The sequence below is a fragment of the Schistocerca nitens genome, chromosome 1 (genome assembly GCF_023898315.1).
Source record: "Schistocerca nitens isolate TAMUIC-IGC-003100 chromosome 1, iqSchNite1.1, whole genome shotgun sequence".
NCBI classification, from domain to species: Eukaryota; Metazoa; Arthropoda; class Insecta; order Orthoptera; family Acrididae; genus Schistocerca; species Schistocerca nitens.
This window is the reverse complement of record NC_064614.1, coordinates 34558063-34585391: the sequence shown is the minus strand read 5'-3', so window position 1 is coordinate 34585391 and position 27329 is coordinate 34558063. Positions and strand designations below refer to the sequence as shown.

Here is a 27329-nt window from a genome sequence, read left to right as displayed (position 1 = left end):
ACTGTGAGATCTTGCGATTCTCCAGTGACTTGGGTTCCTGTTGGTGCTCATAGTGTTGCCGAGGCGAAGAGCAGCGATTGGAGTGCTTGGGGAAGGCGGATCTGATTAGCTTTCCTGGACTTCTAATTGCTATTTATTGCGTTCAGTTTGTTACAATTTGTTAAGTGCAACCGGCTTTATTTTTCCTGCCTCGTGGCCGCTAACGCCCCAGTTACCTGCTATGGGGGTTAGTGTATGTAATGGCAGTGTACGTTTCCAAGCCTTGCCGCTGCTGTCCGGTGAAGCGTGTAGTTTTGACAGCCATCTTGATTGTAGGTTGGTTGGTGATTCTTCTGCTCTGGTGGCAGTAATTCCTTTCTCGTCCCGGGCGCTATAAGCAGAGTATTCTGCGGACGGAGTCCAGACCGCCGGTTCCGGATTTGATGTATTTCTACATCCTTGCATTTGGTTTATTGGACGTCAGGTAGCCTCAGCAAGATTATCATTAGTCATTCGTTAGACTGCCACTAGTCTGAGTTAACATCTTGTGAAGTGGAGTGCAACTCTTGGCTGCCTATCTCATTGCTCGCGAAAGGTTTTTTTTTTTTTTTTTTTTTTTTTAGAGGTCGATTCCTGGTCCCCTGTCCACTGTCTGTGGTTCGCCCTTGTGTTTTATTATTGTATTTTCTGTGTTCTTGTATGTTTCTAAAATTTTTTATATAACTGCCATTCTTGGCATTACATCTTGGCTTGTTTTTGAAACATTATTCGCTGTTTCTGTATTTTATGCTCATTTGGTAAATTGTAACGCACTGAAAGCACTAGTAATTACACAGTTGTTTATTCTTTCACTAATAAAGTGTGATATCTTTATTTATTGCTGAGTCTGGAATTACCATTTGAAAATAAATGTGTGTAATTGCAAAAGGGAACCAATAGTAACTGCTTACGACCCCGTCCACAATCGTAACCGAATCATGCCTTTCTTGGCTACCAGATTTCACTGCCGTTAACACCCAAACCTTAACGGATGCGTCTGGAGTGGTGGCGTGATCGAGAAGCTTAGACTTCCGATGAGTGGGGTCTCACTGAGCGATGAACCGTGATTCATCACTGCCCCAGAAGATCATCGTAGCCGAGTACGGCGGTGACTTGGGAAGAGATACTATTCTTACAATGTTTTTGAGAGGCACAGCGTTGTTTCATGGCGAGGGGAGCCATTCAGCGTGTCTTCACGTCATGGATGGCAGTGACTGAGGGAACTCTGAGGGCACAATTGTAAATCACAGATATCCTGCGTCTTCGTGTATTGCCTGTCATGTGCCGCTATCGTGGTACCACTTCTCAGCAGGGCTATGATCGTCCATACATGGTACTTCCTTCTGTGAACGGTCTGCGTGATATTGGTATACCTTCATGTGCAGCAAGATCCCCAAATGTACTGGACAACGTCGAATGTCAGCTCCCTCCAAGCGCCAGCACCCAGGGTATCAGTGACTATGTAACCTCCCCCTCACTTATCGACCTTAATGACAGTGAAAAATTAAACCGCGTGTACCTAATGGAAATTTGGGAAAGCAATCGTCACCGAAGTTAATCTGTCGGTAAAGAGGGAGGAAAGGGTTACACCTAAATGAAAGGAAAAATGCAAATGAAACTGGTGGAAATTAATTTTGAAAAGGGGTAAAGTTAATAAAGAAAGTAAATGTGCGGCCGTTACGTTAACAATTAACTAGCGGTAATTAGATATTTGAGATTTGGGGGAAATTACGGTCGCCAGTCCTAAGGACAATTACTATAGTAACTGAAAAAGAAAGGTTATTACACATATAATTAGCACTAGAAGCGTGGCAACTGAAGGTTGATACGTGTAGTGTGAAAACTGAAAGTTTGTCAGAAGTAATAAATTTCGCTACACTCTGACTTAATTTAGCAAAAGAATTAATAAAACCGGAAAATCGAAAGTTAATTTAGTGACTGAAGTTAATAGTGAGCTTTCTTTCTGAAGCACATCGAAATTCAGTAAAATACGGTTAGTCTTGGACTACCTCAACAATCATTTCGAAAGCAACTTGACTCTACGCAATTTAGAAATAAAAGATTTAACTTTTAACTTGAATTAAATGATTCTGAACAATTAACAATAGTAAAATTTTGTACGTACCAAGCTGAGCTGCAGTCACAGGTAAGCTAAAATACGGTAACAAAACTCGCACTCTTAATTTGTGCTTGTGTAATCTAAATATTGTAGCCAGCAATGAATACTTTAACTGAACTTTGAAATTAAAGCAGTGAAATCGAATTATAATGCTTTAATGCTGGCGTTTGAATTTCAACGCCACTCGGGTTCATTTAGGAAAAGGAAGGGACCCTGCTTGGCAATGCAATTGGGACAATGGGCAACAAAGGTTCATGCTACGTTGCTGTAATTTTGTGATTTGAACAGTTTGAAAAGCTGAGGTCTGCCATACAGATCTGAAACTTTACGTGCTTTTAGTCTTCCTTGTTGGCTGACTGAAGGTTTGAAGTCGCCGATCGAGGAGGTGGCGACAGTCACTCATTGTCGGCCGTCGCTGTTGCAGAAGCTGGATGCTGGCGCGCCTTCTTCTCAACACGGTCACCAGGCGAAACGGGCTCTTGATGTGTGCCAGCTAATGCTTCCCGTCCGCGACACCGTGCTACAAACTACCATAGCCAGTCGATCGCAATTACATGCTGCCAAACCCCGAAAGCCGGGCAACTTGCGGGAGCGTCACACAACACACCTGCTCAATCGCACTACTCCAACCAGACTCCCCCTCGCTGCCCGCGCTCCACGCGGCAGAGTTAACACTACCAAAGATCCTACAGACTTTCGCTCTTCACACGACCTATCGATGTATTCGTTCGATAGCATAGTTTTCCCTAGGCAAGACCCAGTGTAAAATACAAATAATATTTACAAAACAAACCAATTATACATCGACATATATTAAAACAATTACAATATATAAAGACACACAAATGTTATATCTTCAGGTAACAATATAAGGAAAAAATTATGGTACAATAGAAAATAGGAGGATATGCATTTCCGGCGTTACAACTAGTTACAAAAGCTGTGGGCCAGATTGCATCAGTAGATGATGCAATGGCCTCACAACACCTTTCCCAACCGAATCAGTACATGTCTGCAGACCAGAGGGGTGCAGCGTCATGATGACAAGTTCTTTGTAAATGTGTCTAGATTTTGTAATCAATGTGACACCATCACACATCCTCAGATCTGTGACATCCATTTGTTGTACTATCTTCAAATATTTTCTGATCTCAAAAATAATGAGCTTTCTCTAACTGAATGACCTCTTCCATGGCAACCAACATGAATCCTAAAAACTTCGATTATGTAAAATCCAAATCTTATATATATATATATATATATATATATATATATATATATATATATATATATATATATTAAAACAATTACAATATATAAAGACACACCAATGTTATATCTTCAGGTAACAATATAAGGAAAAAATTATGGTACAATAGAAAATAGGAGGATATGCATTTCCGGCGTTACAACTAGTTACAAAAGCTGTGGGCCAGATTGCATCAGTAGATGATGCAATGGCCTCACGACACCTTTCCCAACCGAATCAGTACATGTCTGCAGACCAGAGGGGTGCAGCGTCATGATGACAAGTTCTTTGTAAATGTGTCAGGATTTTGTAATCAATGTGACACCATCACACATCCTCAGATCTGTGACATCCATTTGTTGTAGTGTCTTCAAATATTTTCTGATCTCAAAAATAATGAGCTTTCTCTAACTGAATGACCTCTTCCATGGCAACCAACATGAATCCTAAAAACTTCGATTATGTAAAACCCAAATCTTATTTTTCTCACACGACATCCCGAAAGCCATGGATCGAGGTAGTCAAGTGGATGCAGTATTCCTCGATTACTGAAAAACATTTGACTCAGTACGCTTATTATCAAAAGTACTCTCGACTTGGGTATAAAGCGAAATTGTAAGTGAATTTAGTGGTTATTGGTAGGGAAGAGACACCACGTTATCTTGGATGGAGAGCCATCGTCAGGTGTAGAAACAACTTCCGGTGTACCACGGGTTAGCGTGAGGACTCTTGCAGTTCATTTTGTACGAGGTGTGTTTTTTAAGTAAGTATCGTTTTGAAACTGAAAAAAGACGTCCTAAGATATCTCAATAATTTTATTTTTACATGAAAGCCTGTATCTTAATCTACTTTTCTATTGAGGCTCTTGTCATAACGTTGTACCAGTTTTTGAATACCCTCCTCATAGAAGTCTGGCGCCTGACTTGTTAACCACTGCATCACCACTGTTTTGACTTCGTCATCTTCTTGAAGACGCTGACCGCCCAGGTGTTTCTTCAAGTGCAGGAACAGGTGGTAGTCACTGGGCGCAAGATCGGGGCAGTACGGAGGATGACCTCGAGTTTCCCATCGAAAAGATGTGATGAGGTCTTTGGTCTGATACGCCATATGCGGACGGGCATTGTCTTGCAGCAAAACGATGCCCTTGCTCAACTTCCATGGACTGTTGCTTTGATTCTAGTGTGGCGTAGGCCACCCATGTTTCATCGCCCGTAACAATTTGGCTTAATAAATCATCACTGTCGTTGTGGTGCCGCTCAAGGAAAGTCAATGCACTGTCTAAACGTTTGGTTTTTTGCACATCCGTCAACATTTTCGGTACCCAACGTGCGTACAATTTTCGCTAATTCAAGTGCTCGGTCACAATGCCATACAAAACACTACGAGAAACATTAGGAAGATCATCCTGCAAGGAGAAAATCGTAAAGCGTCTGTTTTCTCTCACCTTATTGTCCACTTCCTGCACCAAACTTAACGACCGAACGACCCCCACTCCGTTGTTCACCATACACATTTGTGCGGCCGTCTTTAAATGCTCTCACCCACTTTCTTACCATTCCATAACTCATAATGTTTTCTCCGTAAACTGCACTGACCTCACGATGAATATCGATCGCTTTTAGGCCTTTAGCACTAAGAAATCTTATAACAGCCCGTACTTCACAGTCGGCGGGACTCACGATTATCGGAGGCGTCTTAAACACTCAGTACACAACGTAAACAAGGTATAATCAGACTGTAATGGCGCCAGTGCGTAGATTAAGGTACAGGCTTTCATGTAAAAATAAAATTATTGAGATCTTAGCACGTCTTTTTTAAATTTCAAAACGGTACTTACTTAAAAAACACGCCTCGTATATTAATCCTGTTGCGGACGTTAATAATAGTATCCTCAGATTTTTCACAAATGATGCAGTTATTATAATAATGTACAGTCAGAAAGAAGCTGTACAAATATTCAGTCAGATATTGATAAGTTTTCAAAGTGGAGCGTAGACTGGTAACTTGCTTTAAATATTCGAACGTTAAAAATATGCGCTGCAGAAAACCAAAAAAACGTAGTATCCTATGTCTATAAAAATCAGCAAATCGCAACTGGAATCTGTAAACTCATGCAAATAAGCGGGTGTAACACTTTGCTGGGACATGAAAAGGAACGATCACATTGACTCAGTCGTGGGTAAAGGAGGTAGCAGTCATCCGTTTGTTGGTACTCACAGCCTTTACATCCTATCGGAATTTCTTTCGGTTTTGTGAAAGATCTTTCGACTATATTCGGTTACGGTAGTCTTGAAGGCTTCGCGCACTTCTCTCTAGACAACCAACTGCGTTTAATTGAGCGTTTATCTATAGTCCTATGCTTCATTTTATACGTATTACACTGTAGCCTCCGTTTCTTTTGAAGCTTCTTCTACATCTACATCTAAATGGATACTCTGCAAAGCACATTTAAGTGCCTGGCAGAGGGTTCATCGAACCACCTTCACAATTCTCTATTATTCCAATCTCGTATAGCGAACGGAAAGAATGAACACCTATATCTTTCCGTACGAGCTCTGATTTCCCTTATTTTATCGTGGTGATCGTTCCGCCCTATGTAAGTCGGTGTCAACAAAATATTTTCGCATTCAGAGGAGAAAGTTGGTGACTGGAATTTCTTGAGAAGATTCCGTCGTAACGGCAAACGCCTCTCTCTTAATGATGTCCATCCCAATCCTATATCATTTCTGTGACACTCTCTCCCATATTTTGCGATAATACAAAACGTGCTGCCTTTCTCTTAACGTTTTCAATGTACTCAGTCAGTCCTATCTGGTAATGGTCCGACACCGCGCAACAATATTCTAAAAGAGGACGGACAAGCGTAGTGTAGGCAGTCTCCTTAGAAGGTCTGTTACATTTTCTAAGTGTCCTGCCAATGAAACGCAGTCTTTGGTTAGCCTTCCCCACAACGATTTCTGTGTGTTCCTTCCAATTTAAATTGTTCGTACTTGTAATTCCTAGGTATTTAGTTGAATTTACGGCTTTTAGATTAGACTGATTTATCGTGTAACCGTAGTTTAACGCGTTCTTTTTAGCACTCATGTGGATGACCTCACACTTTTCGTTATTTAAGATCAACTGCCACTTTTCGCACAATTTCGTTATTTCTTCTAAATCGTTTTACAGTGACTATTCTCCTACCGTGAACTGTTCTAATGGGTACATATCCATCCGGTGCATGATTATTTTAAGATGTACGAAGAAGGAGAGCGCGAATGGTGACAGGTTAGTTTACTACGAGGGAGAGTGTCATGGAGATTCTGAAATGGTAGGCACTTGAAGACAGACGCAAACTATTCCGAGAAACCCTAATTACATAGTTGCAATAACTGGCGTTAAATGCTTATTCTAGGAATACGCTGCAACGCCCTAACTGTCGGTCCGACAGGTATCGCGAGGACGAGATTAGATTAATTACAGGTCGCACTGTGGCATTTCAACAGCAGTTATTTCCGCGTTCCGTACATGAATGGAAGGGGGAAAAATTCCTAATAACTGGTATAATGAGAAGTACCCTCTCCCATGTGCTTCATCCTAGTTTGCATAGCACGGATGTAGATGTAGATACAGACGTAGAGTTTGTAGATGTAAGATTGGACGTGTGTGTTGGGTAAGTTCAATAGGTTGCCAACATTATGTGGTTGGTAAGAAGTTTGTGAGAAGTTTAGGATGTACATGTACTGTAAAGGTGTTCAGAGAGTGAAATTTTGTGTTGTCTAAGAAGCATTTATAGTGAATTGCTGAATTAACCCTTTCGTGGGCAAAATTATTGAGCAGTTTTTTTTAATGAATGGAGAGCAGATAGTAGTTAACAGATAGGTATATTTATCATACAGAATATCAAATTTGCTCCAATTGTGAAAGTCAGGTCACACAACAAGGTGGGAAAAATTCTTCCCACTGGCCTTCCTTGGAGTTAAATGACAAAAACAACTTTTTCAATATATGTCCTATTTATTTCATAAATTTACTTCTCTTGTTACAGTGATCGTTCACAATTACTTGCCATGAAATTTTCTGAAACATGGGTCTACGCAAAGTGGTATTTGACAATATGTACAAACGCAGCGAGTGCTCTTTTCCGCAGCTTTGGTACTACAATGACGGCACGTCCAGTAGGTTTCTCCTAAACTGGGTTGATGCTATCCTACAGCCACATGACGAAGATCTTCAGGTACTTTAAACCTTTTTGCCAGAAAGACAAGTTTTGTCCACGCCTTTTTCGGGATGGGAAGCCAGCCATCAGTTGTCTGGCTAGATGGATCCTGTATGTGAGCTGATCATGCTGGCCACTTTTTCTTTTACTTATTTTCCACAGGATAAAACAGTTCACTGCAGCAATGTCCACCAGGAAATAAAATATTCTGTGCCACCATTTTACAGAACGTTTGCCAATAGCATACCTTTCTCGTAATTGATCAAACTTATCGACACCACCCATTATTTTGTTGTATTCTGCCACAACTTCAGGACAAGAAATCTCTGTACTAGTACCATCCTTGTTTTTCCGACTGGAAGTAGTACCCTATACTGTTCACTAGGTAGTAGCACCATACAGAGGTGGGAACTGTGATTCCCACGGGACTAGGAGCGAGTTCATTGTAGTGGGAAGCATGTTTTCCACGGCTCACGAAAGGGTTAAATTCGGAACTGATAAGGCTAGAATACCAGACTGTTTTAGACATCGGAGGACACACTAGTAAACTCTGGGACGATCTTGTGTCTTCCACACGTTGCAGGTGGTGGCGTGAGTCCGGGACACCCGTGGGGTCCTCAGGCCGCGTGTGGGCGTCGCAGGAGGCGCTGCACATCCGCGGGGCGCGGCCGGAGGACGCCGGCAGGTGGGAGTGTCGCGTGCACAACGCCTTCGGGGAGCAGCGGGTGCACGCCTCGCTGCAGGTCACCGCGCCGCTAGCAGTACACGTCACGCCACACCTGCTGGTACGTCAGCTCACAATTGGCTAGGCGCCAAATACACTGGTGTGCAAAACTTAAGGACGAAAATAGCGTTCAAGTGATGTCACTGCAAACTAACATAGCCTGATGAAACTTGGATCATACATAGTAAGAACTGCTATAGTATTCTACAGAAAGTAACTGAGAGAAATACACAATGAAACGGATATGACTCATTTAAGGGGGGTAGGACGTGAAACGGGCCGACTTGGAGCAGGAGAGGCGCCACAGGACATTTTAATTTGCACTGTCTATACTTTTACAAATAAATTCATAAAACTTTGTCAGCATGACCAGGAAGGATTCAGGATTCACACTCATAGCAGAGGAAGTTCAAAAACATAACATAACAATTTTTTTTACGTGTGAAATTTCATCAATTTTCACTTGGTATTGGCTGCATTTGTTGCTGTAGCTACACGTTTCTTCATAAGTAAGAGAGATTCTTCGATGAATTTTGCACAGCATACAAACCATACTTACAGGTGTGAATGTATGCTTTCCCGGCGTATACAGCTGGCGAAGAGTTCTCGGGCTTCCAGCTGGGTGGCGGTGTCTTCAAACTGCGACGTTTCGACGAGTGACATACTTTGCATCCTCAAAGTCTCGGCACTTCGCCAGAAGATGACGAGTATGTCACTCTTCGATACTTCGCAGTTTGAAGACACCGCCACCCGGCTGGAAGCCCGAGAAATCTTCGCCAGCAAACTTACAGGTGTATGACACTCTAGAATTTCCCAAATCTGTTAAAAACTGTGGTAAAAATTGAGATAATTAACTATAAATTTCGAAACTTCCTGGCAGATTAAAACTGTGTACCCGATCGAGACTCGAACTCGGGACCTTTGCCTTTCGCGGGCAAGTGCTCTACCATCTGAGCTACCGAAGCACGACTCACGCCCGGTCCCCACAGCTTTACTTCTGCCAGTATCTCGTCTCTTACCTTCCAAACTTTACAGAAGCTTTCCTGCGAACCTTGCAGAACTAGCACTCCTGAAAGAAAGGATACTGCGGAGACATGGCTTAGCCACAGCCTGGGGGATGTTTCAAGAATGGTAGAGCACTTGCCCGCGAAAGGCAAAGGTCCCGAGTTCGAGTCTCGGTCGGGCACACAGTTTTAATCTGCCAGGAAGTTTCACATCAGCGCACACTCCGCTGCAGAGTGAAAATCTCATTCTATAAATTTCGAGTTTTCTCTAAACACGAAGTTTAAAACGTAACAGCCCATTCATTTTTCCATAGATTAAATAAATTCTAGAGTTTCATACACCTGTAAGTATGATTTGTAAGCTGTGCAAAATTCATCGAAGAATCTCTCTTACTTATGAAGAAAAGTGTACCTATAGCAACAAATGCAGCCAACAGTAAGTGAAAAAAATCATGAAATTTAACATTTAAAAAATATTATTTTCGTGTTTTTGAACTTCCACTGCTATGAGTGTGAATCCCGAATCCTTCCAGGTCATGCTGACAAAGTTTTATGAATTTATTTGTAAAAGTATAGACAGTGCAAATTAAAATGTCCTGTGGTGCCTCTCCTTCTCGAAGTCGGCCCGTTTGACGTCCTACCCCCCTTAAAGATAATACGAGGGGTATTCGGATGGTAAGGTCTGATTGGTCGCGAAATGGAAATCACTGTAAAAATCGAAAATGTTTTATTTGCAAAAGTTGGCTACACTTTCCACCTACTTTTCCACATAGTCGCCGCTGCTATTTGGACATATGTCGTAGGGTTGTACAAACTTTCCGGTACCCTCGTCGTAGAAGGCAGCCGCCTGTGCTTTCCGCAAATTCTCTACGTCGCTCTACAGCTCGTTCACTGTGCCAAAAAATTGTCTTTATAGCCAGCGGTTCATGTGAGTAGATACAAAGCTCAGCGGAGCCAATTATGCGCTGTATTGTGGGTGATCAAACACTTCCCATAAGATACGCTGCAGGAGCATCTTCATTGCCCCTGCAGAGTGCTGCCGAGAATTGCCATGAAGAAGGAGATGTATGGTAGTTATGTTATGTGGGCTGCATGACAAGGCGAAATCTCTCACCAGGTCCTCATTCCTGGCGGGGCAGCAACTTTTCTAGGAGCGTTTAAGTGCTCACTGTGCGCTCAGACAGAAAAGAGCGACTTGACGTGATCGAAGGGGGTACTAAAGACACTGCCCAACACATCTTTGCAGAGCTTCATCGGATTTCCGCTGTGGTTTCTATTTCATGTCCGATTGGACCTTACTTTCCGAATAGCGCTCGTAATTAGACTGAAGTCACCTCGAATCATGTGGTCCACTGGACATTATAAAAGAGAGGACATAGTTCTTAACCGTCTCGCTGGTACAGATGTGCTCTTTGCAGTCCGTGCCGAGGTGGCTTTAGTTATGACTTTGCTGCTCGCCAAATGTTGATGCCTCCAGCGAGAGACGGCGGTCCGTCAATATGAAATATTTACTATCCGATTTTTCGGAAACTATTAGGTGAAAAAAATTTGTTTTTGCACATCAAACAGTCTGTTATGTTCACTCAATTTCTTTCCGTTATCCCTCATACTTACTGGGCTGCATCAAATTAAGTAAAACATTGCGCAACATCTTAAAAGAGTTCGAAAATGTAAAAACGCATTGCGCAAACTTTTTGTGTGCTTCATTTTAGCTCGTATATTGCAGTGAATCAAACGTACATAAGATATCGAAATTTCATTTAAAATCTATATCAGAACGGTACCTCATTTCGATCTCGAGTTACGGGTTTTATACGAGGGTTGTCCATAAAGTAAGTTCCGATCGGTCGCGAAATGGAAACCACTGGGAAAATCCGATAAAACGTTGCACAGATGTCTTGGGTACTGTCTCCAGTATCCCTGTGGATCGTGTCGCGTCGCTCTTTTCAGTTTTTAGTGAACAGTGAGCACGTAAAGATGCGTAGTGAATAACGTCTCCCATCAAGTATGAGGGCCTGGTTAGAGATTTCGCCTGTGTCATGCAGCCCACATAACACATCTGTAGAGCAGTTCCTTCTTCATACCAATTCTCGGCCGCACACTGCAGGGGCAATGAAGACGCTCCTGCAGCGTTTCCGATGAGAAGTGTTTGATCACCCACAATACAGTCCGTAATTGGCCCCTCCTGAGTCTCATCTCTGCTCACAAAAACTGCTGGCTACGAAGACATAATTTTTCCACAGACAACGAGCTGCAGACCAGTGCAGATAACTGGCCGAAAGCACAGGCGGCTGCTTTCTATGATGAGGATATTGAAAAGTTGATACAACACTACGACAAAACTCGAAGTTGGAGCGGCGAGTATGTAGAGAAGTAGGTGGAAGGTGTACCTAACTGTTGCAAACAAAAGTTTCTGGTTTTCACTCTAGTTTCCATTGCGCGACCGATCGGAACTTACTTTCTGGACAATCCTCGTTTACGAATGATGGTCGGGAACCAAGCACCCTGTTCCGCCTATGCGGACTTGCCAGTTGCTATAAAATATTTATCATCCGTTCTTAAGAAAACTACTGAATTAAAAAAATCTGATTTTTGCACACCTTACAGTCTGATATCTCTCTCGATGAAGGATTAAATTTCTTTTCGTCGTATGCCATGGTTACTGTGCTGCATCAAATTAATTAAAACATTGCGCGAAATTGTAAAGATTTTCCAGGAGTAAAAACACATTGCGAAAACTTTGCGTATGATTGATTTTAGCTCACACACTGAGGTGAATGTAATGTAGATAAGACACAGAAATTTTATTTACAATTGAGAGCAGAAAGATATCTCATTTAGTTCTCGAGTTATAGTGTTTTATATCCGAAGAACGGCCATTGACGTCATTGCGCATCGCGAATGATGTGGTCATAGCAATTGTTATATCTCATAAACGATTCGAGATACCTAATCGAAGCTTTTTTAGCATGCAGTGGAGTGCATGTTTGTGTCATAAATACTCGAAACTGTTTCATTCACCAAGATTACAAGTAACACTTCCGCAGCAGTCACGGGACGCATTTAGATGTCAGCAGCACAGTAATACAACGCAAGCGGAGCGGAGCGGAGACAACACCCGGCGGACGGCGTGTCATGACGTGTGTACACGCCCACAACTGCCAAAGGCCAGGGCGTGTGACGGCCACGAGCAACAGTGCATGCTCAGCAACGTGCTCCCACGTTGACCGAGGTTGGTAAAGAGTGCTCGTAGCAGAGCGTTCTATGAGGTCGTGCATTGTCATCCCAAAAAATGAAGTCAGGGCCGAACGTATCCCTGAAAAAACGTACAGTGTCACAATAACGCTGATGGGTGAGTGTACCGTGCTCAAATATTTGTAGGTCAGTGCGAGAAAACAACATTATGCCTCCCCGCTCCATAACATCTGGACCAACGAAACGATCATGTTCGACAATGCTCCTTGATGGATTACCCGTTCCCAATTGTCACTGTATGAGAGTACGTTCAGCATGTTTTATAGGCTTATAAACCGTACACAAACGGTGGATGTAAACATGGCTAACAAGATTACAGTGAGGCTGTTTTGTTGTTTCTTTTAGTATGTGATTTCGAAAATTTCGTATTTTATTCTGTGCATATGGTTACAAGTGTTACTCTTCTTTTTTTTTAAGAAGAAAAACAAACTAAGTGTGTACATAGGGGCACTCTTATTACTTCTAGCAGCAATTTGTATCTGTTTAAAGCTTAGCATTGGCGTATAGTATTTGACACACCTAGATGGGAAGCGAGGGTGACGACTGCGTGGCAGCATGGATATGGGACGACCTGTGTATTTTAAGGCTGCGCTTCATATCAGACGTTTGCTATTATAGAGAGAACATATTTTGTAAATGATTCTCCCATTATTATATGAAGTATGTACTGCGGTTTTGTGATCACAGGATGACCTAAGAACGGTACTGTGTACCGAAATCGGTAGCCAATAGACAAAATAAAAAGATTACGACTAAAGACTGAAGCAATTTTTTTTTCTCCGTTGGTCGCTGTTCCAACCGTCAGTATGTCGAAATATCCATTACGACTGATTACATCAATACCTTATGACAGAGTCCTCTAAGATCTGACCTGCAGGTATACACTCGAGGACAAAGGGTTTACAACAAGCGTTTTACATGGCCATCGATCAAATGAAGGCAGACTTCAGCATGTCTCCTCATCGATGGCTGTACAGGTTCAGAACCCCCAGGCGTGTTCCGAATGCATTGAAGATATGTTCCCCGAGCTCATCGACACTGTTCATACACTCCTGGAAATTGAAATAAGAACACCGTGAATTCATTGTCCCAGGAAGGGGAAACTTTATTGACACATTCCTGGGGTCAGATACATCACATGATCACACTGACAGAACCACAGGCACATAGACACAGGCAACAGAGCATGCACAATGTCGGCACTAGTACAGTGTATATCCACCTTTCGCAGCAATGCAGGCTGCTATTCTCCCATGGAGACGATCGTAGAGATGCTGGATATAGTCCTGTGGAACGGCTTGCCATGCCATTTCCACCTGGCGCCTCAGTTGGACCAGCGTTCGTGCTGGACGTGCAGACCGCGTGAGACGACGCTTCATCCAGTCCCAAACATGCTCAATGGGGGACAGATCCGGAGATCTTGCTGGCCAGGGTAGTTGACTTACACCTTCTAGAGCACGTTGGGTGGCACTATTCAGTGTCCCCTCGACGATCACCAGTGGTGTACGGCCAGTGTAGGAGATCGCTCCCCACACCATGATGCCGGGTGTTGGCCCTGTGTGCCTCGGTCGTATGCAGTCCTGATTGTGGCGCTCACCTGCACGGCGCCAAACACGCATACGACCATCATTGGCACCAAGGCAGAAGCGACTCTCATCGCTGAAGACGACACGTCTCCATTCGTCCCTCCATTCACGCCTGTCGCGACACCACTGGAGGCGGGCTGCACGATGTTGGGGCGTGAGCGGAAGACGGCCTAACGGTGTGCGGGACCGTAGCCCAGCTTCATGGAGACGGTTGCGAATGGTCCTCGCCGATGCCCCAGGAGCAACAGTGTCCCTAATTTGCTGGGAAGTGGCGGTGCGGTCCCCTACGGCACTGCGTAGGATCCTACGGTCTTGGCGTGCATCCGTGCGTCGCTGCGGTCCGGTCCCAGGTCGACGGGCACGTGCACCTTCCGCCGACCACTGGCGACAACATCGATGTACTGTGGAGACCTCACGCCCCACGTGTTGAGCAATTCGACGGTACGTCCACCCGGCCTCCCGCATGCCCACTATACGCCCTCGCTCAAAGTCCGTCAACTGCACATACGGTTCACGTCCACGCTGTCGCGGCATGCTACCAGTGTTAAAGACTGCGATGGAGCTCCGTATCCCACGGCAAACTGGCTGACACTGACGGCGGCGGTGCACAAATGCTGCGCAGCTAGCGCCATTCGACGGCCAACACCGCGGTTCCTGGTGTGTCCGCTGTGCCGTGCGTGTGATCATTGCTTGTACAGCCCTCTCGCAGTGTCCGGATCAAGTATGATGGGTCTGACACACCGGTGTCAATGTGTTCTTTTTTCCATTTCCAGGAGTGTAGATCTAGAATACACCAAAGCCCTTAAATATCTCCTCACAAAAATGGCCATTTAGATGTTTTGCCCATAAGAATCATGCTGTCTCAGGTACTTCAACTTTGGGGTACGTTTCCAGTTGCCACGCTATTTCGATCCCACTCTGAGATGTACCTGTTACCTGTACCGCAGCACAATTGTCTGCGGGAAACCTAGGTCATGTATTCTCTTCTACAATGAACCTCTTTTGTTGCGCCATGGTCTTAATGTAGGACGATATATGTAACTTACTTTCTGAAGTCCCTATGTTTGTAGTTAAGTATAAACAAAATAACAATAATGATAATCATAATAAAAATAATAATAATAAATAGCCGAATTCATTCATCTGAACTGATGACACTGTAACAAAAAGGACTCAGGACCTCGTTTCTAATGTACCGGCGTCATCAGGAAAAAATAGTTAGCACGCGGCATACCTCACGGTAGTGTCATGGGTCCCCTGCTATACCCGATGTTTGAAAATGACCTGCCGGATCAAGTCTTCAGCCCAGTGAGGCTGTTCGCAAACGATACATTGTGTGTACAGGGGGCTGGCATCATTTGAAACTTATTGTGAAATGCTGAGAGACATCTAGATCATAACCAGTTATTGCAAACATTGACAGTTGACCCTCGCCATAAATAAACGAACAGATCCGACATCAGTGCACTACGCGATCGGCGATCTGTCACTGGAATCAACAACAGCCACCCAGTATTTAGAATTTTCTGTATGGAGCAGCTTACTCTGGAAGGACTATATAAAGGTAGCTGTGTAGAAGGATCATACGGGACTTGGTTCTTCTTAAGGTTGCTAAGAAAGGGATCTTTACACACTAAACAGGACCCTTAAAATAATCTTGTCGACTGTTTCATAATTAGTTTGTCGGTTGGGGACTCTTACCAAACTGGATTAACGTTAAGAGATAGAAAAGAATCAAAGAACCGGTTTGTTTAGTCAGCATGAGTGTCCCACGCAAACGTTAAACAAAACAAAGGGGAGAAAGTTCCTGGCAGATTAAAATCGTGTGCCAGACGGGAACTCACACCTGAAACCTAGGTTTTAGTGGACAATGTTCTTAAAGTTCGATTAATCCAGGCGCTAACTACGACCTGCCCAAAGCTTTGCTCACGTTAGAACCTTTCCCTTGCTTTCCAAAATTCACAGGCGTTCCTCGCTGTAGAATGAAAGATTCATTCTCGAAATAAGCGCATAGGCTGCGCTTTAGTTATTCTGAGCAATGTAATTTCTTATAGAATCTACAATCCCGCTAGCTATGTAGGAGAACTGCTATGAAGATGAGCCAAAGACGGAAATCTTATTTCGGTTGTTAAAGATGGCCTAGGACTCCGAAAACCAAGACTGTACCACATCTCGTGCCAGTGTGAGAAAATGTGCATATATCAGCCCATCCAGACGGTAGAGGAGGGATGCGTCATATAGATAAGGAAAAACTAACAAAATCAGCACTGGCGGAGCACCGCCTCTCCAATAGACATGGCGAGGCACCAAGTTGTTGACGCATGCTAACACATTCCGGGATTGCGTTTCAAAGAATCTGTAGGGATCTAGAAACATGATGAGCTGATAAACGAAGAAAGCGCTTCCAGTTGGTCCCAGAGCTGAGAGTGCTCAAACCACAACAGTATGGGGAAAAAGTACGACTTCTGGTTTTATGTATGTGACATAAAAGAAGGTGGTGAGCACTGTATGTAATACATAACATAGCAAGTGTGCTTGATAATAGCTCACGACTAAAATTAGTTCATAGCGTGACTTTAATACAGCCTACAACGAACAACGTATTCTTTTATTAAACGCTTAGAGGCTTTGGATCCCCACGGATGCAAAGTCTGTGGGGAGATGCATTCACCCCCACAGAAGACCTTACATCAGCAACGTCCCGACCCTCGCAGTGATGATGTTCAGTTTGTGGGGCGCTCAACTGCGCGGTCATCAGCGCCCACACAAATTCCCAATCTTTACTCAGTCCAATCTCGTCACTTTCATGAATGATGATGAAATGATGAGGACAACACAAACACTCAGCAGAGGAGAAAATCCTCTACTCCGCCGGGAATCGAACCTGCGATCCTGTCGTCCAGAGGCAGCAACACTAACCACTAGACCCGGAGCCTCGCAGTGATGACGCGAACCGGACACACTCTTCCCCCACCACCACGCTAGAGAAGATATTCTCGGTTATTATAGATCCGACCTTGACAGGAGGATGGTGGGGGGTATATACGCATTCTGCCTTCGTACACGTACACGTCATTGGCGGCTAAGCAAATGAGTATAGTTGCAATTCTCTGTGAAAGGTAGAACGTCCACCCGAGTGTGTTTGTGTTGGTTCAAATGGCTCTGAGCACTATGGGACTTAACTTCTGAGGTCATCAGTCGCCTAGAACTTAGAACTAATTAAACCTAACTAACCTAAGGACATCACACACATCCATGCCCGAGGCAGGATTCGAACCTGCGACCGTAGCGGTCGCTCGGTTCCAGACTGTAGCGTTTGTGTCGTTCGTGTTTAGCGTAGTGATATGGCGGGCCTCATCAAACCACTCAGAAGTCTGAAAAAAAAATTGTATGCAATCTGCGTGAACAGCGTCACATGCTGAGTAATCACTGTGGGACACGGAGGTGCCGCGTGCTCTTGTGACACAGCTTTACGAGCACCTGAAAGACTTTGAAAGGGGCCTCATGGTATGTGTCCATTTGGCCAGCTGGTCGAATCGTGGATTCCCGACATTTGTGGGGCATTCGGATGCCCATTGTTGAAATGCATGGTAACGTGAGGACAGGTGTACTAGTCGCCAAGGTTCCGCTCGACCGTTCGTGATCGCTACAAGGGAGGAGCACCGCAGCCCGCTCACACCTGCGCCTGCCATCCGACAACAAGTAGAGGACTCCCTGCAACGTTCTGTGTCAGACCGCACCACTGGTCGGAGACTGGCAGCAACCAGACCAGGAAATTACTGTCACAAGCACAGGCTGCCGTTACCATAACAACATAAACGGCTACGTTTGGACTGCTGATGAATACCGTCGCACTGCTTTCAGTGACGAATCGCCGAATCGCGTTTCTATACTACCGATGATCATCAAATGGGAAGTATGGTGGCGACCCGGCGAGAGGTCCCATTCTTCCAATGTTTTACAAAGGCTAAGTAGTGTCGCTGCCGGCGTCATCGTGTGGGGAGCCAACGGCTGTTTAAAATAGCAGATAAAAATTCGCATGATGCCTTCCTAAGAGAGAGTCTCCATTCCTTCCAAGCCAGTTATGTAAGTGTAGGCCAGATATGGCTCAAATTCAAAGATACAGTATTGACAGCAATAGATAGATTCATACCGCATAATAATAAAAGACGAGACTGATCCACCATGGTACACAAAACACGTCAGAACACTGTTGCAGAAGCAACGAAAAAAGCATGCCAAATTCAGAAGAATGCAAAATCCCCAAGACTGGCTAAGTTTCACGGAAGCTCGAAATTTAGTGAGGACGTCAATGCGAGATGCTTTTAATAGTTTCCACAGTGAAATATTGTCTCAAAATATGACAGAAAACCCAAAGAGATTTTGGTCGTATGTAAAGTACACCAGTGGCAAAAACAGTCAATACCGTCACTGCGCGATAGCTATGGAAATGTTACCGATGATATTGCCACTAAAGCGGACTTACTAAATACAGTTTTCCGTAATTACTTCACGAAAGAAGACGATGTAAATATTCCAGCAATCGACACCAGAACAGCTGTTAGCATGAGTGACATAAAAGTAGATATCTTAGATGTTGTGAAACAACTCAAATCACTTAAGAAAGGCAAGTCTTCCGGTCCAAATTGTATACCAATCAGCTTCCTTTCAGAGTATGCAGACACAATAGTGCCTTTCTTAGCAGTCATATACAACCGCGCACTGACGAAAGGTCTATTCATAAAGACTGGAAAGTAGCACAGGTCGCACGAATATTCAACAAATGAAATAGGAGTAACCCACTGAATTACAGACGCATATGACTGACCTCAATTTGCAGTAGGATTTTGGAGCATATACTGTACTCGAACATCATGTATCACCTTGAAGAAAATGACTTATTGATACATAACCGACACGGGTTCAGAAAATATTGTTCTTGTGCAACACAGCTAGCTCTTTATTCCCATGAAGTAATGAGTGCTTTCGACAAGGGATCTCAGATCGGTTCAATATTCCTAGATTTCCAGAAGGCTTTCGATACCGTTCCTCACAAGCGACTATTAATCAAATTGCGTACATATGGAGTATCGTCTCAGTTGTGTGACGGGATTCGTGAGTTCCTCTCAGAGAGGTCACAGTTCGTAGTGATGGACGGTAAATCATCGAGTAGAACAGAAGTTACATCTGGCGTTCCGCAAGGTACTGTCATAGGCCCTCTGCTGTTCCTGATTTACATAAATGATCCAGGTGATAATCTGAGGAGCCCCCTTACATTCTTTGCAGATGACGCTGTAATTTACCGTCTAGTAAAGCCATCAGACAATCAATTCCAATTACAAAATGATATAGAGAGAATTTCTGTTTGGTGCGAAAAGTGGCAATTGGCACTAAACAAAGAAAAGTGCGAGGTCATCCACATGGGTACTAAAAGAAATCCAGTAAATTTTGGGTATACGATACATCGCACAAATCTAAGGGCTGTCAATTCGACTAAATACCTAGGAATTAAAATTACGAGCAACTTAAATTGGAAAGACCACATAGATAATATTGTGCAAAAGGCGAAACAAAGACTGCGCTTTGTTGGCAGAACACTTAGATGATGCGACAAACTACTAAAGAGAGAGTCTACGTTATACTTGTCCGTCCTCTGCTGGAATATTGCTGCGCGCTGTGGGATCCTTACCAGGTAGGATTGACGGAGGACTTCGAAAAAGTGCAAAGAAGGGCAGCTCGTTTCGTGTTATCGCGCAATAGGGGTGAGAGTGTCACTGATATGATACGCGAGTTGGGATGGCAGTCACTGAAACAAAGGCGGTTTTCTTTGCGGCAAGATCTATTTACGTAATTTCAATCAACAACTTTCTCTTCCGAATGCGTAAATATTTTGTTGATACCCACCTAGGTAGGGAGAAATGCTCATCATAATAAAATAAGAGAAATCAGAGATCGAACGGGAAGATTTAGGTGTTCCTTTTTCCCACGTACCATTGGAGAGTGGAATGGTAGAGAAAAAGTATGAAAATGGTTCGATGAACCCTCTGCCAGGCACTTCAGTCTGAATTGCAGAGTAACCATGTAGATGTAGATGTAGAACTGAGATTATGGCTGCTAGTGATGGGGGGAAGTCTGACGGCATGATGATACGTCACGGTCATCCCTCATCCTTTTGTGTTACCACTCACGGTGCATAACGTAATGCCACTTTTCTACTGAACTATGTTTGTCCTGACATGGTACGTGTCACTACAGACTGTATACGCGCTGTTGAGTCACTCCCGTGGTCAGCAAGATTCCCGGATCTATCGCCAATAAAAACCCCTGAGGGAGCGGCTCAACAGCTCACCAACTCGTGTGTCAGCTCCGTCCCAGGGACAGTAAGCAGCATATGAAGGACCAGTTACAACAATTGTGGGCCAGCTTTCCTCAGGGAAGGATACGGCGGCCTTATGACGTCCTTCCTAACCGTATCAGGACAGGCTTCAGACCAGAGACACGGGTTCCCAGGTAGATGCCGTGTTTCTTGACTTCCGCAAAGCGTTCGATACAGTTCCCCACAGTCGTTTAATGAAGCAAGTAAGAGCCTATGGACTATCAGACAAATTGTATGATTTGATTGAAGGGTTCCTAGATAACAGAACGCAGCATGTCATTCTCAATGGAGAGAAGTCTTCCGAAGTAAGAGTGATTTCAGGTGTGCCGCAGGGGAGTGTCGTAGGACCGTCCTATTCACAATATACATAAATGACCTTGTGGATGACATCGGAAGTTCACTGAGGCTTTTTGCGGATGATGCTGTGGTATATCGAAAGGTTGCAACAATGGAAAATTGTACTGAAATGCAGGAGGATCTGCAGCGAATTGACGCATGGTGCAGGGAATGGCAATTGAATCTCAATGTAGACAAGTGTAATGTGCTGCGAATACACAGAAAGGAAAATCCCTAACATTTAGCTTCAATATAGCAGGTCAGCAACTGGAAGCAGTTAATTCCATAAATTATCTGGGAGTACGCATTAGGAGTGATTTAAAATGGAATGATCATATAAAGTTGATCGACGGTATAGCAGATGCCAGACTGAGATTCATTGGAAGAATCCTAAGGAAATGCAATCCGAAAACAAGCAGCCATAGCGTACGGATCTCCATGCCGGCACGTTCACAGGAGCTCAGTCCGTCAGTTCACCTGATGATGGCGACATGTATGATCGCCGAAATATTGTGCCCGTTGGACACTATAGACCGGCAGCACACCCGTGGATATTTTGATTACAAAGGAAGTAGGTTACAGTACACTTGTTCGCCCACTGCTTGAATACTGGTCAGCAGTGTGGGATCCGTACCAGATAGGGTTGATAGAAGAGATAGAGAAGACCCAACGGAGAGCAGCACGCTTCGTTACAGGATCATTTAGTAATCGCGAAAGCGTTACGGAGATGATAGATAAACTCCAGTGGGAGACTCTGTAAGAGAGACGCTCAGTAGCTCGATACGGGCTTTTGTTGAAGTTTCGAGAACATACCTTCACCGTGGAGTCAAGCAGTATATTGCTTCCTCGTACGTATATCTCGCGAAGAGACCATGAGGATAAAATCAGAGAGATTAGAGCCCACACAGAGGCATACCGACAATCCTTCTTTCCACGAACAATACGAGACTGGAATAGAAGGGAGAACCGATAGAGGTACTCAAGGTACCCTCCGCCCCACACCGTCAGGTGGCTTGCGGAGTGTGGATGTAGATGTATATGTAGAGCGATAGCAACGTGATACTAATATGTAGGCTCATACTACCAAGTATTTTGTAAATGTGACTCGATTTTGTAATCAACGCAATAACATCACATATTGTCTCAATCCAAGGAGTTCCATTTTATTTCCCCCCCTATTGGGTGTTCCACTGTTTTGTCAGACAGTGTTTTATAGCCCTTCCAAATTTCCTCCCCTTTTAGGTGTTTCACTGTTTTGTCAGACAGTGTTTTATAACTCGAGAATTTTTCCAAATACACTCCTGGAAATGGAAAAAAGAACACATTGACACCGGTGTGTCAGACCCACCATACTTGCTCCGGACACTGCGAGAGGGCTGTACATGCAATGATCACACGCACGGCACAGCGGACACACCAGGAACCGCGGTGTTGGCCGTCGAATGGCGCTAGCTGCGCAGCATTTGTGCACCGCCGCCGTCAGTGTCAGCCAGTTTGCCGTGGCATACGGAGCTCCATCCCAGTCTTTAACACTGGTAGCATGCCGCGACAGCGTGGACGTGAACCGTATGTGCAGTTGACGGACTTTGAGCGAGGGCGTATAGTGGGCATGCGGGAGGCCGGGTGGACGTACCGCCGAATTGCTCAACACGTGGGGCGTGAGGTCTCCACAGTACATCGATGTTGTCGCCAGTGGTCGGCGGAAGGTGCACGTGCCCGTCGACCTGGGACCGGACCGCAGCGACGCACGGATGCACGCCAAGACCGTAGGATCCTACGCAGTGCCGTAGGGGACCGCACCGCCACTTCCCAGTAAATTAGGGACACTGCTGCTCCTGGGGTATCGGCGAGGACCATTCGCAACCGTCTCCATGAAGCTGGGCTACGGTCCCGCACACCGTTAGGCCGTCTTCCGCTCACGCCCCAACATCGTGCAGCCCGCCTCCAGTGGTGTCGCGACAGGCGTGAATGGAGGTACGAATGGAGACGTGTCGTCTTCAGCGATGAGAGTCGCTTCTGCCTTGGTGCCAATGATGGTCGTATGCGTGTTTGGCGCCGTGCAGGTGAGCGCCACAATCAGGACTGCATACGACCGAGGCACACAGGGCCAACACCCGGCATCATGGTGTGGGGAGCGATCTCCTACACTGGCCGTACACCACTGGTGATCGTCGAGGGGACACTGAATAGTGCACGGTACATCCAAACCGTCATCGAACCCATCGTTCTACCATTCCTAGACCGGCAAGGGAACTTGCTGTTCCAACAGGACAATGCACGTCCGCATGTATCCCGTGCCACCCAACGTGCTCTAGAAGGTGTAAGTCAACTACCCTGGCCAGCAAGATCTCCGGATCTGTCCCCCATTGAGCATGTTTGGGACTGGATGAAGCGTCGTCTCACGCGGTCTGCACGTCCAGCACGAACGCTGGTCCAACTGAGGCGCCAGGTGGAAATGGCATGGCAAGCCGTTCCCCAGGACTACATCCAGCATCTCTACGATCGTCTCCATGGGAGAATAGCAGCCTGCATTGCTGCGAAAGGTGGATATACACTGTACTAGTGCCGACATTGTGCATGCTCTGTTGCCGCAGCCTGCATTGCTGCGAAAGGTGGATATACACTGTACTAGTGCCGACATTGTGCATGCTCTGTTGCCTGTGTCTATGTGTCTGTGGTTCTGTCAGTGTGATCATGTGATGTATCTGACCCCAGGAATGTGTCAATAAAGTTTCCCCTTCCTGGGACAATGAATGCACGGTGTTCTTATTTCAATTTCCAGGAGTGTAATTATATTCTGCGAATGCCAAAAATACACAGATCTCACATAATGAGCACGACACTAAAATTACAGAAATACAGAATTTCTACAGAGGGCTGCGGACTTTATTCCCGCGAACTATGTGCTAATGGAATAGGAAGGGCAGACAGCTCTCCGCCACACACCGTGCAGTAGTACAGATGTAGATGTAGACATACAAGCACTCTGCGAAATAAAATCCGGAACGAATAGTTACGTTTCACCCACCAAAGAAAAGGAAACGACGCAACGGAAGTGACACTCGAAAAGACCAAAATTTAAATCCTCCTCTGGCCATCTGAATTTTTTCTCTAAAACTATGAAGACCTGGACGGTGCTCCCAAGAGGGCACGGCCAATATCGAAGGGGGAAAGCTTAGCTTTTAACGGCCCGTCGACGACAGGGTCGTTAGAGGCGACGGACCATATACCTGGGTTTGGGGAAGAAGGGGAAGGAAATCGGCAGTGCCCTTTCAAAGGAACCATCCCAGCATTACCCTTCAGCAGTTTAAATAATTCAGGAAAACATTAAATTTAGATATCCAGATGGATATTTTAACTGCCGTCCTCCCAAATAGCGTCCATTGTCTCACGACTGCAGTGCCGCTGTGGACGAGCGGTTCTAGGCGCCACAGTCTACGGTCGCAGGTTCTAATCGTGCCTCGGGCATGGACGTGTGTGATGTCCTTAGGTCAGTTAGGTTTAAGTAGTTTTAAGTCATAGGGGATTGATGACCTCAGATGTTAAGCCCCTTGGTGCTCAGAGCCATTTGAACCATTTTCAGCTTCCTTCGGTGGCCAGTTTCATTTTCCACGCTTGTCCAATCACAGCTCGTGCTCTCTTAATACCTTCCTCATCGACTGGAATGTTAAACCAAACTATTCCTTTCCTTTACATTTACGCCGAAGTCACAAGTCGTGGGATAACTTGTAATATCGTGCCCGGCCTCCGTTTGTCCTGCGTAGCGCACCAACTAGACGTGGCATTTACTCATCAAGTCCCCTCTAGAAATATTGACCAATGCTGCCTCTATAGGCGTCCACAATTGCGTGTAAGTGCGGGATTTTGTGCACGAACTGACCTCTCGACTATGTCCTATAAATTTTCGATTGGATTCATGTCAGGCGATGTGGTTGGCCAAATCATTTACTCGGATTCTTCTCTACAATTATGGCCAAGTGACATGGCGCATAGTCATCCACAAAAATTCCATCGTTTATTGCGAACATGAAGTCCATTAATGGCTGAAAATGGTCTCAAGTAGCCGAACGTAACCATTTCTAGTAATGATCGGGTCAATTTGACCAGAGGGCTGAGCCCATTCCATGTAAACACAGCCCACACCATTATGGATCCACCACAGGCTTGCACAGAGCCTTGATACGACTTGGGTCCATGGTTCGTGGGGCCTGTGCCACACTCGAACCCTACCATCAACTCCTGCCAACTGAAATCGGTGACTAGGACACGATTTTCCAACAGTAGGATCCAACCGACATGGTTACGAGCCCAGGAGAGGCTCTGCAGGATATCGTGGTGTTAGCAAAGACACTCGCTTCGGTCGTCTGCTGCCATAGCCCATTAATTCCACATTTCGCCGCACTCTCCTAACCGGAACGTACGTCGTGCTTCCGACTTTAAGTTCTCCGATTATTTCACCCAGTGTTGCTTGTCTTTAGCGCTGAAAACTCTACCCAGACCCCGCTGATTTTGGTCGTTAAGTGAAGACCGTCGGCCAGTGAGTTGTCCTTGGTGAGAGGTAATACCTGAAATTTGGTATTTTCGGAGCACTCTTGACACTGTGGGTCTCCGAATATTGAATTCCCTAACAGTTTCCAAAATGGAATGTCTCATGCTGAGGCGTAACGCCGTATAACGATACTGCCTTGGAGGCGGTTAAGTGGGAGATGTGTCTCAGAGCTGGATAGTGACAGATGGTGACGCGAGACTGGACGCGCTCGTAGTTTATGTATCAGCCGATAGAGGACAATATTGGATAGGGGGACTGTGATTTTAGTTTCGATTGTGCCCAGTAGAGCGCACTAAAGTAATAGAATGTTTTTCATAAACTGTTCTAGTATTTTCATAAAGTGTTATTATGTCTTTTTGTGTATGTAAAATGTTATAAATGTGTTTTAGCAGTATGAATGATTCGTGAGTGTGGTTTAAGGTTAATATGTAGATAATTGTTTAACGATTTATATAGTGGGACTTAGTGTGGGAACATTTCGAAGAAGTATGGATATGGACGAAGGGGCTTTTGTAGAATAGATTTGTAAAGTAAGTTTATGGTAAAGGGAAAGTTAATTCACGTATAAATAACAATAGTAAATAACTTTATGCATAAGCAGAACTTCAGCATATTAGATAATTACGTTGGTGCAAAGTGCAGTCGTGAGGTTTACTATTTTGCGATTGGTTACGGATGAAAAGCGCGGACTGACGCGGGAGAATGTTGTTTTGCTATTGGCTGTTGAGTAAACTGACCAATGGTAAAGCAATATTCTTCGCGCGCCTTTCTCTGCTGGTAGAGAAGACTTAGAGTATTCTAGAGAGGAGTCGAAGCCTAGCCATGAAAGGGATCGGATGTGTGTAGTAGTAGTTCCGATGGAAATGATAAGTTGCCGGACCTCGCAGTGTTTCATACATAAAAAGTGTGGTAAAGTGACGGCATAATTATTCGGATGGGTGTGTAGAAATTTCGGAATTTTTAAGTGAATTTTGTGACGAGAAAAGACATATATTCCGCGTGGCGTATTGAGCAGGTCGGTGGCTAAAAACTGTGACTGCATTAGGTACCGACAGACTTAATATTTGGCGAGCATTCTCAAACAAAAACACAATCAGTATTTTTGTAACTATTACGTTTACGGGAAATGCAACACCATAAACTTGCTAACGTGAGTGAAAGGGATTGTGAGTGACTGTGTTAAGACTAGCACAGGCTTGGCAGTGATACTTGTTGTCCTATGTTTCAGAATATATTAATCGAGGACAAAATTTCCAACCTTTCATTTCATATGAAAACTTCCTCCCGAAACGTAGATTAGTGACTTTAATAGCAGCCTGGTTCACGTCGAAATACAGTAGGTTTTACTCGGCTTCCCTACTGATGATCTGCTGAGACAACGTTCACAGGTAGGTGCAGGTCCGTCGTAAAGGGGCGGAAAGAACCGCGCCGCCGCAATGCCTCTAGCTCCAACTACCATTCTGCGTCTGCTATTTCCCGTCGTGTGGGCGTAATCGCTTCGGCAACGTTTCCACATGACTCACATGAGTGCAAGTGACAGCTCAGTCAATGCTCTGCCCTTTTATACTTTGTGTACGCGATACCACCGCCACCTGTGTATGTGGTTATCGGGTTGCACCGCATAATAACTTCCGTGATATATAAAGTGCTCTCAATATTATATGTTATAATAATGCTACCCCAGACCCAAAGATTTTTCGTGTGAAGCAGGTACTTCAAGCCAACGTCTCGCCGTAGCGAGAGCCGTTAAAGTGATTCATGTTTTTATACGTCGTCAGTCGAAGTCGACGAGAAATATTCCGTTCGGCTTACAGCCCTTCAGGCAATAAATTACACCCATTTCGGTACTTTAACGCTCTTGCTAAGATTCATGCTGCTCTGGAATAAGCAGTATTTTTTCAGTATGAAAATTATT

The 27329-nt window shown here is 44.7% G+C and overlaps 1 protein-coding gene across 1 annotated transcript in view; it reads left to right on the top strand.

Moving 5' to 3' along the window:
• LOC126263646 (Down syndrome cell adhesion molecule-like protein Dscam2) overlaps nucleotides 1-27329 on the top strand; it is a 421438-nt gene that overhangs the window by 120457 nt on the left and 273652 nt on the right. Inside the window, exon 5 of the mRNA XM_049960745.1 lies at nucleotides 8168-8369. Coding sequence (XP_049816702.1) covers nucleotides 8168-8369 — 202 coding nt within the window. The remainder of the gene's footprint in view (nucleotides 1-8167; nucleotides 8370-27329) is intronic.